The 15,277-nt window shown below is 32.4% G+C and overlaps 2 protein-coding genes across 2 annotated transcripts; both read left to right on the forward strand.

Moving 5' to 3' along the window:
- The first annotated feature begins 5,928 nt into the window (after window positions 1-5,928).
- On the forward strand, window positions 5,929-9,837 carry LOC145587953 (uncharacterized). Its single transcript, XM_081644598.1, has 9 exons — window positions 5,929-6,087; window positions 6,635-6,711; window positions 7,550-7,778; window positions 7,889-8,043; window positions 8,227-8,272; window positions 8,352-8,443; window positions 8,546-8,642; window positions 9,049-9,105; window positions 9,337-9,837. The coding sequence occupies exons 1-9, from the start codon at window positions 5,947-5,949 to the stop codon at window positions 9,406-9,408; spliced, it is 966 nt and encodes a 321-aa protein (XP_081500724.1). The 5' UTR covers window positions 5,929-5,946; the 3' UTR covers window positions 9,409-9,837.
- A 611-nt stretch (window positions 9,838-10,448) lies between these two features.
- LOC145589678 (cytochrome c oxidase assembly protein COX19-like) lies at window positions 10,449-14,824 on the forward strand. The gene is made up of 5 exons (XM_081646357.1): window positions 10,449-10,590; window positions 12,133-12,192; window positions 13,986-14,074; window positions 14,200-14,297; window positions 14,427-14,824. Exons 2-5 carry the CDS (start codon window positions 12,183-12,185, stop codon window positions 14,515-14,517), a joined length of 288 nt encoding a protein of 95 aa, XP_081502483.1. The 5' UTR covers window positions 10,449-10,590; window positions 12,133-12,182; the 3' UTR covers window positions 14,518-14,824.
- The last annotated feature ends 453 nt before the right edge of the window (window positions 14,825-15,277 follow it).

Genomic DNA, 15,277 nt, shown 5'->3' on the forward strand with positions numbered 1-15,277 from the left:
TACTCAATTGATAATGTGCCCAAACTTCACTCTTTCGGTTGGTTTGAGCAAATTCCTTTTCGGTACACCACTCTAATATGTTAGGATTTTAGGTGTTAGACATTTGGGTGGATTGTTCACTCGACCCGGAGGCTTGTGTTTGGCTACCTTGGTTACTAGGAATAGAAAATTCATGTTGTGATCCGTATAAATGAGGTGAGAATTGGGTTTGTTGAAATCCCGAACTAGGCATAGTCCAAGGAGCCATATCATCCATTTGTTCGTGCCCTCCCGTGGTTTGGGGATGAAAAAAAGGAGTGGAAGTGTTTGGAAAGGGCATGTTAGGGGAGTGAAAGGGCATGTTAGGGGAGGGAAAGGTGTTGGGGGGGGGGGGCATTGAAGTGTTTGGGTTTGGTGATTTCCTACGTTTTGACTTGGCTTTTCTAGAGGAGGAGGAAGTGTTCGGGTTTGATGCCATGATATTTAATAATAATAACAACAACAATAATAATACAAATAACAAATTAACAATAACAATAATAATAACAATTGACAACGATAATAATAACGATAGCAATAAGAATTAGTAAGTAGTTTTTATATAAATTAAGTTTTCAAAAATAATTATAATAATAGTAGATTACTTAGGTCAATGAGATCCCAGGTAGGAGAGGTTAGGAACGACGTTGTCCAGAGCCCAAGTCCCGCCTTAGACAGATTTCACTAACAATCTAAATTATCCACAATAAAAATAGAAAGTAGTTTTTATATAATTAAGTTGTTCCAACTTCCAAGAAAACAATAACAACAATAACAACAACAACAACAACAACAACAACAACAACAACCATAATAATAATAAATAATAATAATAATAATAATAATAATAATAACAATAATAATAACAATAACAAATTAAAATAAAGTTGAGTTAGATCTTACAATGACGCTTCAATTGCTTTCCCAAATTTATAATTTCCCGAACTTACAATTTCCCGAATTTATAATTTCCCGAGTGTAAATATAAGAATTTTTTTGTTTTTTTTTGTTTTTTAAAATTTTGGTAGTAGACTAATAAAAGTAAAAATGTAAAATTTATAAGAGAGTAGGAATTTTTTTTTTCTTTGCACAAAAGAGAAAGAGAGTAAGATTGTAGGAATTAGAGAATAAGAAACTTAGAGAATAAGAGAGAAGAGATGAGTTGATGAGTTGATGAATTGTGAAAATTTTGGAGGAAGAAATGAGGTATTTATAGAGATTTTGGGTGGGAAAAATGGCCGTTTTATAGCTGTTGGAAAATGGCTACTTCCAACGGCTAGGCACGGGCCGTGCCGTGCCCGCGGGCCGGCCCACGTGCCGGGCACCGTGCCGCCCGCCGTGCCCGTGCCATTTCCGAATTTGGTGTTCACGGCACGGCCCACGGCCCACTGGTGGGCCGTCGTGCCAGGCCCGTGTCGCCCGCGTATCGGCACGGCCCGTGCCCACCTTTACGTACAGGTGACTTTGAAAATCTAATTTAAACCATCAAATAAGTCAGGTTATAGAGTTGCATGCATATATGGGGCGACTTGTTAGCCTATCAAGTCGCCTCATATATATTAGGCGACTCATTAGGTGCTTTGTTAATTTTAACCCCAACTTAACAAGTCGTCTAATAAGTATGAGGCGACTCGATATATTTATAAGTCGCATCTTATGTACAGGTGACTCTAAAAGTCCGACTTATAGGGGTTTTTTTTTTTATAGTAGTGCATATTTCTAACAAATCAAAGATCATATTTAAATATATTAAAACAATTATATATTTGAATAAATTTCCGATCAAAATAACACCCTTTGTATTTGTAGAACCTCTATTACGCATTAGAGCGCATGTAACTTATAATATACAGTTATACACCCTAGTGTTTGTAAATAACATGTAATGTACCAAGTATCTACGTGTGTATCAGTGCCTATAAATAAATTTGGGTTAAAAACACATTAACACACTCACATATATATAATATTAATTAGCTGAAAAAAAAAAAAAAAAATCTCGTCACAGTGTTTATAATCACCTAAAACTCTTTAATTAGTATGTTTAGTTAATTGGTTATCTATACAAATCCACTTAAAATTTTTGGTTATCTATTTGATTGGTCCAATTTAAATTTGAAATTGAAATACCTAAACTGTTTCTTCATGAGGGTTTAACATGGAGTGGCTGAATTTCCAAATGAAAACTTAAGGTATATAATGAGTAGTGAGTTTGTTTACCTAATGACTTTATATTTCTTCATATTTAATTTTATGTTCAACTGCATCAAAAGTTAGTGAACAAGAATACTTCTTTTGTTAAGGCCTCGTAATAATAATAATAATAATAATGTAATAAGTCAAATAACACAAATTTAGTTATTTTTGCCACAAACTTAGTTTGGTTTGGTGGTCCATTTTCATAACTGTTTTCTCAATACATGTACTAATTTTGTATTTTAAGCAACTAATTAAAGTTGGGTCAACCCCCATTTTAGTACAAGAGTCGTTTTTTTTTTTTTTTTTTTTTTTTTTTGACAAGTAGTACAAGAGTCGTTGACATTGCGTATTGGTGAAAATTTCAATTTTATTGTTTTTGTTAATTAAAATATATAAATATATAAATAAATAAGAAACTTTTATGTCCAAATTACAATTGTATGAATCTAACATAGTACGTAGGACTTTTTCTCTCTCTTAAAAACCCTAAAATTTTATCTGTTCTCTCTCTTAAAAACCCTAAAATATTCTCTGTTCTCTCTCTTAAAAACCCTAAAATTTTCTCTGTTCTCTCTCTTCAAACCTAGCCACCCTACCATATTAAAACTTAGGGGCTGCCATCGACTTTTATCGATGGTAAGCCCCAAATTCTTCTTTAATTTAATGTTTTTGGTCAATAAAGATCACCATCAGTATGGTGATTATAGTCAGTCCCTCCATGTAGGGTTTTGTCAGTCCCTCCATGTAGGGTTTAGTATTGTTTGGTTGTTTGATTTTAGTGCGTGCAAGGATACAAATTTTGAAGATTCGTCTTGTAAATTTGTGGAATTGCGCGTCTGTTGGTATAGGGGTGCAGATTTAGAAGATTCGTCTGACAAATTTGCAGATCTTGATGATCAATCAAGTTATATCTCTTTTGCGACTATACATCAATGGAGCTCCGTCAAGAACGATGCAAAGACATCTAAAATTATCCAGGAGCAGTTCAGAAGTGATGCCATTAGTTTAGGAGTATTTAATTCTTGTATTGAGAATTTAGATCTCTTAAGAGATGATTGTAAGTGCCGAATGGCTATTATTATTTAATGAAATCACCCCTCCCTATTCCATTCAAAAAAAAAAAAAAAAAATCTAACATAGTACGTATGTAATTTTTATTACTTTTAAAGAAGGGGAGAGGTTAGCAATCTTTGTAGTTCTTGGGATATTCTACGCCATCAATCTTTATTTAAACAATATTATTATTTGAGGTTATATAGTTCATCAACTTTTATATAATATTTTAATTTTACTAATTACGTTACATATGGTTTTTAAATATTAATTCAGTTAATATTCATGTAATCAAAGTAGAATAACTGTGGTTGTATTTCATAATTTATTTATTTTTTTAATTATTTTTTTTAATTTTTTTTATTTATTATTATAACACACCTTTTATCATACTTTTTAAGGAGATGATTAGACTAGGTAAAATAATGAATTAAGCTATGAAATTTAAACCGTAGCAACTTATTCCTTTTTTCTTATCGGTGGTAAAATTGTAAATTAACCTTTTCTTTTACCTAATCTAATATCTTCCTTAAAATGCGTGTTAAAGGGGTGTGTTGCAAGTAAATAAAAACGGAGGAAGTACAAAAGAAAATTTTAGCATGTGTCAGATGTGTGCTTGAATCTCTTAAAAGTTTTACCTTTTTTTTAAAAATAATAATAATAATTTTCACCTAAAAAAAAAATAATAATTTTCACCTAAAAAAAATAATAATAATTTTCACCTAAAAAAAAATAATAATAATTTTCACCTAAAATTGAAGGTATATATATGTTAAGATAATATACACATTGAAAATGTATAGTGCAGCAAGTAATTAAGTGAGTCAAACTTTTAGAAATTAAACAAAAAAAAAAATGTTTCTTTCAAAAATAACCAAATATATGGATCAAAATACTACCAGTAATTATTTTTTTAATGTTATGAAAAGATTAATGTATTATTTCCATTATAAAGTAATGGTTTATGATTAAAATTTTGAATATCACCATTTCTAATGATGACTCAACAATGCGAAACGTTCCCTCGCCCCTCCTCAATCCCCCCCCCCCCCCCCCAATGCCCTCATAAGGAAATTAATTTTGGCTCATGTTTAAATCAATTTCACAGGGAGGAGCGTTGAATATCATTCACATTTATACTTGATGTAACGGGGTTAGCTAGTTAGGACTTTGTGTCAATTATGCTTTGATTTCTCACCTTATTTTCACTCATTTCGGATGTATAACTTTAATCTGAAAATTGAAATAAGTGGAAATCTAATTTTGAACAAGGGAGTATATTTCATGTACCTATACAATAAGTACAACTAATACATATAGTGTAAGGAGTTTTTCCAACACTTATTGCTTTGAATTAACATTCATTTCTTTATATTAAAAGTGAGGAACCCTTTTGATGATCTTGTAAATGTTGCTTATTTCCGACCATATGTTTCATGAATTTCATATTTGCGTGGATTTGTCTCATATTTTTCAAGTAAATGATGCACAATTAGTTAGAAAAAATAAAAGAGAAAGCGATTTTGTTATACGTGACGACTTCATTCAAGTGCATCTATCCTACAAACATGGTTCACCATCTTTGTATGTTTGATTTCTATAATAACAACATAATTAAATTAACCTAATAAAATAACAAAAGTTTGGTAGTTTTATTAATTTTTTTTTTTTAAATAAATAGAGTTTACCTGTTCTAAGCATATCAAGTTAATTATTGGATAATATCTAATTAAATTGGATGGGTCAACGTGTATGTGATTCTATTTGATTAGATTATCAGAATATCTTTATATGTTGCAATAAAATAATTGAGCATCAACGGCTAGAACTAGTACAAATCATTATTTTTGGACGAGCATAAAACGAAAATATTTAGTGTGAAGGATATACTATCCTATCATATCATATCATATCATATAACTGATATATAAATCTAAACTTTTAGCGAGATCACGACACAGCGATACTTGACGTTTTAACTATTCGCCAAGTATCGCGCCGCGCAGGCAACAATTAAATATTGGTATGACACATAAGATTTTTGTAAATATATTTTTTATTTATTAGAATAAAAAATTGGAAAGATTTTGTAGGATAAAAAAATTAGTTTAGAGTTTTATTTCCAATAAAATTTGAATAGATTAGTAGGATAAAATTGTTGGTTTAAAGTTTTATTTCCGATAAAATACTAATATTTATCAGGTACAAAATAAATTATAAGTTTAGTTAGAACACGAGACAGTAACATTTAACATTTTAACCCGTTATATTTTTTTTATTAACTAATATACGAAGTAAGTAATTTTCAGAAATTTCACTCGAGATAAACAAGATACACAAATTTAATATCGAAATCATGACGAAATACCTCAAAAGTAATAAAACAATGTTCCAAATCCTTGTACAATATGGTTAGTTGAAGGTGGAGTTGATGCACCTATTTAAGGGACATACCACATACACTACTACAACATGTCTACAAGTCATACCAACCTTTAATTAACAAGACGTGACTCCCTCCTTTTTTTTTTTTTTTTTTTTTTTTTTAATAGTGCCTTACACAATCCTTTTCCTTTCCCTAATCCATTTCAAATACAAGTCTACTTAATAAATTATACACTTGTATTTATATTAATCCCAAATTCCTTTTCAAACTTTGTAATTTTGCAAATTCAAATGCATCAAGTTAGCAACATGTCTTGGGGTGTTAATGAATCATATCGTCCTCTTCCTTCTCTTTACTTTACCTTGTCTTCCGTTTGGTTTGTTTCTTGTCTTTCCTGGGCTTTTCTCACCTGGCGAAACCGCCATCTTCAGGTTCTTTTCTTGGCTTTTTTTGTTTTTGTTGCATTTGATTTTACGTGTTCGTGGTAGAGCTGTCAATTCGGGTGTTTTCGGGTTGGGTCATGTTTAATCGAGTCATGTCGGGTCAGTTAAGTTGTTAGTTATGTCCTAATGTCAAGTCAGGTCAGGTCGGTTTAGTTTTTAATAGCTCTAGTTGGTGGGTTTGTTTTGGACTGACCCACTTCAATTTTTTTTTTTTTTTTTTTTTTTTGAGGAAACCCACTTCAATTTTTTTGATTCACTAAAAACTATAAAGTTTTAAAAATGTTTTTAGGAAGCTAATTAAAGCTCTGATTTTTTTGCTGGTTGCATTTTTTTTTTTTGGAGTTATTGGTGAATTTGTTCTAAACGGAAAAAGTCATGCAATATGGATTGTTTTGAGTTTTGGGATTGAGTAGTTGAAGCTTAATTAATCATGTGGGAGGATTTTTATTTTTAAATTTTTTTGCATGTTATTTAGTTTCTCTTTATTTCTCTGAATTTTTTTTTTTTTTTTTTGTTTGAATTATGATAATAACAGAATAATAATCTGCAATGGACGTTGGCATCAGTTCCATTAATTAAAACACTGCAGCTTATGCTATCATTCCTCTTTTGGTATGTTTCAATCCCTTTCTTAGTATTTTAATCTATTTTAATACTCGTATTATTTTCTGATAATAATTTTGGAAGGAGTGAGGAAGGATATGAAGTGCATGGATTTACGTGAGGATGAAGTTTTGGATCGTAAGGGATGGAGGAGAAAGATTTATGTTGATGACTACACGGAATAATCAAATTTGGTTCATGTTAGCCGACCCCACTTTTGGGATTAAGGCTTTGATTGATTGATTGATTGATTGGAATTTTCCTCAACATATTACTTTGATAAAATTTCTGATTATATTTCTGGGTGAATAAATTTCTACATACATATTATAAAGATAATTGATTGAATACATATATATAGATTCTAACTTTCTAAGGTAAAAGTATGAGCACCTAAGCCTTTTCACTAGGTATAATAAGCAAGCAAATGTTAATATGTTATCGGTATTGATGATATAAATATATAATGGACTAATGCATATACCATGGTGATTTGCTATAAGAGTTAATGAATCTGTAAACTCTCTAGTTGTGAAATTGTTGCTACTAAAATGATTCCCAAAGGAATAAAATGATGAAAGTTATAAGAAGTTTGCATCATTCTGGCCTACTTGTGCTGAATTTGTATGCAGAAGTAGAATTTACTATGGTATATAATGAGCTAGAAACCACCACTTAGGCATGAGGCTCCTGCATAATGTGGGAAGTTTGATTAGATTCAAGGAACTTTACACGCAAAATGGATGCTAAAAAGTTTTCTGAATCATTTTTGCATAACTGCTGGTCTGCAGTACTGTACTATTATTGATGATCACACATTTCATTCGAATTATTAATGTATATGCAGGTATTCTTGCTTTTATTCCGAAGTATGTTCTCTATGGATGTCCTTTGGGGTGTATGTAACCGGAGTCCTCTTTCAGACAGCTTCTTTTGTGTCATTCCTGCTCATTGCTCATGGTTACTGCATCCTGTGTGAGCATCTGTCATTATATGAGAGACGGACTACAGCTGCACTTGGGTGTATTTTTTACCTGACACTCGTTGGTTATAGAGCTTCTGTACCATATTTTACTGTAAGTACATTATTTACAGCATCTTGATTTGCATTGTTTTTTTAAACGATTCTACATAGGTTTTTTTAAACTACATTTTGATGATGGATTGTTGACTTGATTTGGTTCAGGCTCTTTTGCTGCTCAACTACTTCATTTCATTTTCGGTGATCTTCCACCACATATCTCAGAACTTGCTGTCTCTGAGAGAGCAGCTTAGTGTTATAGAAGATGATGATGTTCGTGCTATGCATGATGCAGTGCGTTCAAAATATGTCATGTTCAAGTATGTGGCTGCAACTCTGTAACTTCCTTTGTTTCTAAATAATAGGCCACATCATTACCATACCTATGTTTCTTTCTTTGCATTTCTTAGTGAAGAGTGTATCATTATTTTCTATCATAAAGCAAGTCTGCCAGTAGTTTGCTTCCTTTCTTTAACTGGTTGCTGCTGTGTTCTGCATTACAGGAAATTTCGGGTGGCAATGCAGCTGGTAGCTTTAGCAGAAGCAGCGGTATGCCTTTTTGACCCTGTGATTTTTAGAACTTTGAAGTCTGTATCGTACGAGAAAATTAACTATTTTGTCATTTCAGATATACATAAATGTGGATGATTCTCCAGAGACTTACTGGATCAGGCTGTTGGTTCGAGAATGGGCACAATATTGCATTTTCTTATACATAGGGTATGAATCTATTTAGCTTTCTTATCCTGCAAAAGGTGCATTTTTGGTTTTCACGGATAACTTAATGTTTGTAGAGGAAAATCTCACCAATGCCTTCTGCAGGTGGACATTCCGCTCACAAGATTTGGCTCCACGCTTTTCTGTTATACCGACAGAGAAGTCTCAAGGAGGACTTACAGTTCCTCCAATTTATACTGTTGTAAGCTCTCTGCTACCAAACTAATTTCTAAATTGATGGTATCTTTGCAAAATTGTGGTCTTTACAAAATTTGATTGGTTTCGCTACTATGGATTGATCATTGATATAAGCAAAGTGAAAATCAAATATTCAATCAAATTCCATTAGTTATTCTTAGAAAAATTGACATTTGATAATCCTAAGTTTCAGCCATCTCTTCAAAGAAGTCCCACCTTATGATCATCTGAGAATAATCCCAAGTTTTTGGGGGGCACGCTACTTTCTCAAAATCGTCTACTTCCCCTATATACTCCACAGTGGAACCACTTCGGTCTTATTGAAATTAAGTCCACACATAACATGCAAAATACGGAGTAGCACTTTGGTTTTTATTGTAACAAGTCTCTAAATCTTTTGTTTTTTGCAGGTGATGGATGCATCTACCTACAATGATTTTTGCGATCAAAAATGGCACATTGGAGTGGTAAGTACTCACTAATTACTATGACGTGCATTATACTAATTACTATGATGAGTAGTATATTTACTGTTTGCTAACATTTAACAACTTGCTCTGATTCGTTCACCTTCATACACCTTCATACAACAAATTCAATTTTTTTTTTTTTTTTTTTTTTTTTTTTTTTTTTTTTGCTTTTCTGCTAGTGAGTTTTATTTTCCATATCTTACCGTTTCTGTCATTCTTTTGGATTAGGCAACTTCTCTCCCCAACGGAAGAAGCACCAAGAAATCTACTATGATTATAGTTCAACAACCCAAGAGTTAGAGTCAAACTTTTAACCAGCATTATTGCACAAGCAAAGACAAATGTTTAACTAACATTATTGCACAAGCAAAGACAAATGCTTTTAGTTTTTCTGAGACAAGCTTACCGTTCAGATTCAACATCATGAAGCTGCTAAACTTGTTGCAGAACAATTGCGTAATTGCAGTGAAGAGCAACATATAAACCAAACACGAATCATACTTCTTTATTATACTTTTATTAAGATTTGTATAGAGCTATAGATGTAGTAGAGTGTAAGTGTAGGTAAATTAATAGGAGCACCAGCATAGTCAGTTCTGATTCTTCTGAAAATCAGAAGAAATGTTGATTTTAAGGAGGTATATAACATATGATCATGTAGCCAATTTTGTCCATGTATCTAAAGTTCTGGCCTGGATAAATTGTTCATAGACATAATGTATTTATAAACCCTGAAGGTTGGAAGTTGGAACCCAAGGTTTCACTTTAATGTTTTTTTTCTTTTTTTTTTTTTGAAGTGCTTTCCCATAACTTTTCCTATAATTGGGCTTTTATATACTTATTATAAAGATTATTCTTACAAATTTAGACTAAAAAGAACAAACTCTTGGTCTACACTCTAAAAATATACACATGTTTAATTATGAAATCTCTCTTAAGTGTTTGACATAGCTAGTAAAGTTTTGGGAGGTGATAGACATGATTGACCATTATAACTCTTTAGTCTTTGGAAACCAAAACCTGGAATTAAAAAAAAAAAAAAAATGTTAATTAGGAAATAAAATGGTTCAATTTAGATCGATTATTTATTAAGTTTTACGAATCTAGTAGTACTTTGTATTTGATTTTTAAGTCAAGTCATCTAGTTTCGGGTATGAACCAGACCAACTTCAATTTCCATTCATCTAGTTCTATTACTCCGGACTATACATATGTGAGTTGGGTTTTCCGATTCAAGTCAATTTGGACCGTATCAGTTTCGCCAAGCTTAAAGAGAAAACCTAGCATTCCCCCTCCAAAGCAAGTTCAAAGTAAAAAAAAAAAAAAAAAAAAAAACAACCGTGGCTTGGGAAACAAGTAGCGAAGAGGCCAGAAGTAATTGCTAATTAAGCAAATCACCTAACTAGTAGTAACCCAAACTATCAAAACTCTTCATCTATTCTTTCTCGACGATCGCCGGAATATTTCAAGCTCACCCACTTGGTAATTATTAATACTTTTTCTTCTTTTTTTTTTCCCTTAATTTCTTTTTCTACACTTTATGTTCTTTAATCATCGATTAAAATTTTACTAGTTAATTACTAGCTTCGTACAACCGTGTTATGGTTTGCTGTAATTTTGTTAATTCATTTGATATTTTTCATAATATTTGAGATGTTTGGATTTTTTGTTAAAATTCTTTTTCTGGGGTTTTTATGGGTGAAGTTTGTTATGTGGAGATTTTTAATTTTAGAGATTAGAATTCTGATTTTTTTTTTTTGCATTGTCAACTATTAATTTCCTTTAATTAAGTCGATCATTCAAATGGGTAATTTTCAAATTCATTTGCTTTGGTTAAATGTGTTCAAAGTTTCTGTCTTTTGTGGTAATTTGTAAATAATGGCTTGATTCTTGTATTACAACTGGTAATTGTTGATGTTACCGATGTAATTGATGGAAGCGGAGAAAGAAAAATTAGATTTTGGAGTTTGAGGTTTATTTGAATAATACAATTAGAATTGGTGTAGGATCAAATTGAGTTATTCTCGGTGGCTCTCGGGTCAATGGGGAGATTAATTTCTGCTTTGGTGGATGATCAGATTAGGTTGGTTTATGTGGGATTGTGAGTTTGGAATAAATAGGGAGATGGTGGTAGTGTTGTTGCCAATGCCCGTACCGTGATGGTGTTGGTCTGTTGGATAGTGAGAATATAGGGAATAAGTTGGAGAAGATAGAGAAATTAAGCCAAACTTTGCCTAAGGTTTAGGTCCGAAATGTGGGTTTAACACTTTTATTATAACTTAGTGTCTTAGATATGTACTTGTAGATTAATTGGTGCTTAAAACTTAGTAGTGTCTTGTTCTTGTATGTGGATTGATTCATAGTTTGAGTTAAAGGTGCTATTAATTTATTAAAAGCAACGCTTCTTGAATTATTGTTGCCTTATTGGATTAAGGATTCTCTTTTTCCCAAAACTTTTAGTTGATTAAAAAAGTTTTGAGCCATTTGGTTGCAATTGTCATTTTGAATTAGCAAGTGTGCTAATGGTAATTGGTTTTGAAAGTATGATAATTAATCTTGATTGTATTGTTAGTTTATTAGCTTTCATTTTGTATTCATTTAGTCTTTAATTTGTGTAGAAATAATAAGAAAACAAAAGTTTGTGAACCCTTCATAATTAAATTTTTTGACTATAAAATTCTAAATTCTGTACACTTCTGTCAACTGTGACCCTAGTTGATAGATTTGGATTTTTTAGTGTGTATTTTGAGATTTGATTAACAGCATATTATTGTGTCATGTGGAATGTGATGGCTTATGTCATGATGTGATTAATACAACTGTTTAAGAAAAGTAAAATTAACCTAACTTGAACTATGAAAATCTTTTCATCATGGGGAAATTGAAGGATAAAGACATTCTGAGTTAACATTATGTTGTGTTGTGGCTCAATCCTCTGTTCATTTAATCTTCCCTGATTTTAATTTTTATTGTTATCAATCCCTCATTTGTAATTTTATCACTGTTCATTGCGAGGAGTTTCAGACTAGAAGAAGGACGCGATTTGGCCGGTTGCAGAACAACAACAGAACAAGATGAGTGCTGGTACGAATCACCTTGCTTTTGCTTTCCATGTTACTTGTTGATACAAGCTCTTTATTTTGCAATGGCTTAATAACTTCTTTTGATCTTGAAAATTCAGAGAGATGAAATGAAACCTGATATATACTTCACTTTCTTCTAATTTCTACTGTAGTCTATTCATTAGCATGTTATTTGTTTGCCTAAACTAGGTTATATGAATGATATTGGGATGCAGGTATTGATAAAAAAAAAATGTGGTGCTATGTTCTGGTTTATAGTTTTTTCCTTTTAGGTGTTGGTCTTGAAATGCATGCAGGTATCGATAAATTTTTTTTGGTAGTATGTGATGGTTTTTTGTTTTTCCTTTGAGGTGTTGGTCTAGAAAGGCTTGCTCCATTTATATTTCAGAAGGAACTGAAAGAAATTGAATGGAAATCGGAAAACTAGAAATAATTTCTGCATTGTATTCTTTATCTTGAAGAATTAGTAAGTCTTTTTTTTTCCTGGCGGGCGGAGATGCCTTTCTCTTTTCTTTTGTGGATAAATTCAGTTATTGATGACGAACATTTGAAATTAATTAGAGATAGTGAAATTGTAAAGATTCACTTTAATATGTAATTCAAGATTCAGAGCCATGGTCTGTTTCGCTAGGGTCAGTATGAAGAGGTTTTGATAGGTTCGGATGATATAGAATGCTCTGACAAGCCTATAAATGGGGAATAAGGGGATAGAGACATTGGACTCCCAAGAGTTGAGTACCTGTGAAGCTGTATATGCATTGTGCATATGATTAAGGACTCTATAGTATTTAAAGGATAAGATGGCTTAAAATTGAAATGAAATTAATTAATCTTTTTCTTTAAGGAGGTTTTCTGACCTTGTTTTTCATTTTTTTTTTCCTATTGTCAAAGAGAAAATATAGGAATCCAAGTTTGTGAAGCTGGACAACAAATATGAGATTAACTCTTCTTCGGCCTACTCAGCTGTGATCCACTTGCCAAAATTTAAGGAATGATCATTGATGATTAAAATTGAACTGGCATATGTCCACAGAGCTCCTCAGGAGAAAACAGTATCTTCAGAATTTTGCATAATCAGCTTGCTTATCAGAATTTCTAGTTTTCTGTTTTCTTGATCCGATATTCTGTTGTGCACTGTTACATATTCTGATGATGGCCATTTTTTTAAATTGACCAGAAAATCATCCAATAAGACATTCCTAATTAGAAATAATTTACTGCATGTAATGATAAAAGATGGATGGGATATGATTTAACTGAGCAGTGAAAGATTCACTGTTCTTTAACTTTAGGATGATAGTATGATACAGAACATCAATACGCCCAATGTTCTAAGTGAAGTTACCACTCTAACAGATTAGAAGGGATTGGCTATGCAGTCCTACCCTTGCGATAAGAGAGGTTATGCCTGTGTGACTATTGACAACTGTTGTCTGTTACTTTCACAATGAATAGAGTAATTAGTCTAATGAATCTTTGGTTCTATTAGGAGTGATAGGAGTGCCAATTAGCTTTTGAATGTCAAAAAACTTAAATGACTCTTTGAATAGCCCCTGGTTCCTTTTCATGGTGATTTGAGATTCAGTGGAGAATGTGTACCAGATCAAAGGTCAATTTGGAACTATTGTTCTGTTATTTTAAGAATGCATGGGTATTTGGATGTTTTACGGACCTATGCAATAATATCACTTTATGTTATAGGAGATATTTTAATCCTTTTACAACCTTCCTTATTGGGTGGGGAATGAGGAAGAAATTTTCTATTTATGAAACAGTGCTAGTTGTTCTACACAGGTGGTTCATTTGGTGGGTCAAGAGGTGCAAGACCAGTTCCTCCGGAAAAAGGAGTATTTCCTTTGGATCATGATCATGAATGCGATGTGGTACTTCCCTTTGATTGTCTGTTTCAAGCCTCTTCTCCTTAGAGGGCCTTGCTTTTCAATCTTTTGTATAATATAGAGCTATCTTGTGTTGGCTTAATTAATTCATGTTTGGGATTTAATTGCAGGAGAAAAAAGAGTATCTTAATTGTCTAAAAGTTGCTGGCCATAATTCAGGAAAATGTAGAGAGTTTTCAAAGAAATATTTGCAATGCCGAATGGAGAAGTGAGTTTCTTGTCTGCCTGCCTTTTTCTTTTCTCTCCCCCCCCCCCCCCCCCCCAAACTTCCTAGTCCGTTATCTGTGGTGATTGTTTTTGTTGAAATTTGCTGAGGAATGTAACTGGGGCTATGCAGGAACTTAATGGCAAAGCAAGAATTGTCTGAGCTTGGGTTTCGCAAGGAACAGGAAACAGAAAATTCTGAAGGAAAGGAGAACGACAAATAGATCAGTAATAGAGACTCATTATTGCCAATTTTGAGGATGCATGTTGGCAGTCAAGTGATGTGGAAACTCATTCTTGGAAGTTCGGAAATTTACTATGACCAATCACTGGTGTATTTTTGCACTATTACATAAGCTGGGCCATTGTTGAACCCCTCTGAGATAGTTTTGTTAGATCAATGCTCGTAGAATTTGATTCAGAAGGCTAAAACAAGACCATGTAATGTAACCTCTATTGCCAATTTGCCAGAATAATGGATTATATTTCTATTGTTGGGATACATCCAACATAGCAATTTACTCAGTTAAACCCTTGAGATCCCAGTCTTTCTTTAAAGTTCTTGACCCCTTTTGAATTACAGGTTTTGGGTGCATCCAGTCACATAGCTAACTATATTTTTCCCTTGTTCAATTCTCTGTTCATTTAATTTCACAGCTGAAGTTATTCTAACCTTCCCACCCAAATTTCGGAAAGTACAGTAAAAAAAGGTTGGCTTACACTACATGTGATGTGAGTACGAGTACAGTTATATTTGTCAAATCCCTTCATACACCTTTGGTATTGCTGGAGCTTTCTGACATTAACAAGGAAACCAGAAACCTTGGATTCTAGGAGCATAATTATGCACTTGATTATTAACAAGCGTAACTAATGAATACAAACATTTTTTTGTTTCTTATTAGTTGACTTGTTTATTGTTTATAATTTATACTCGAGAAATAGTCATGTAAATTAGATTCGTCTCACACTTTCAAGGCATAT

The sequence above is a fragment of the Chenopodium album genome, chromosome 17, assembly GCF_948465745.1.
Source record: "Chenopodium album chromosome 17, dcCheAlbu1.1, whole genome shotgun sequence".
NCBI lineage: Eukaryota > Viridiplantae > Streptophyta > Magnoliopsida > Caryophyllales > Amaranthaceae > Chenopodium > Chenopodium album.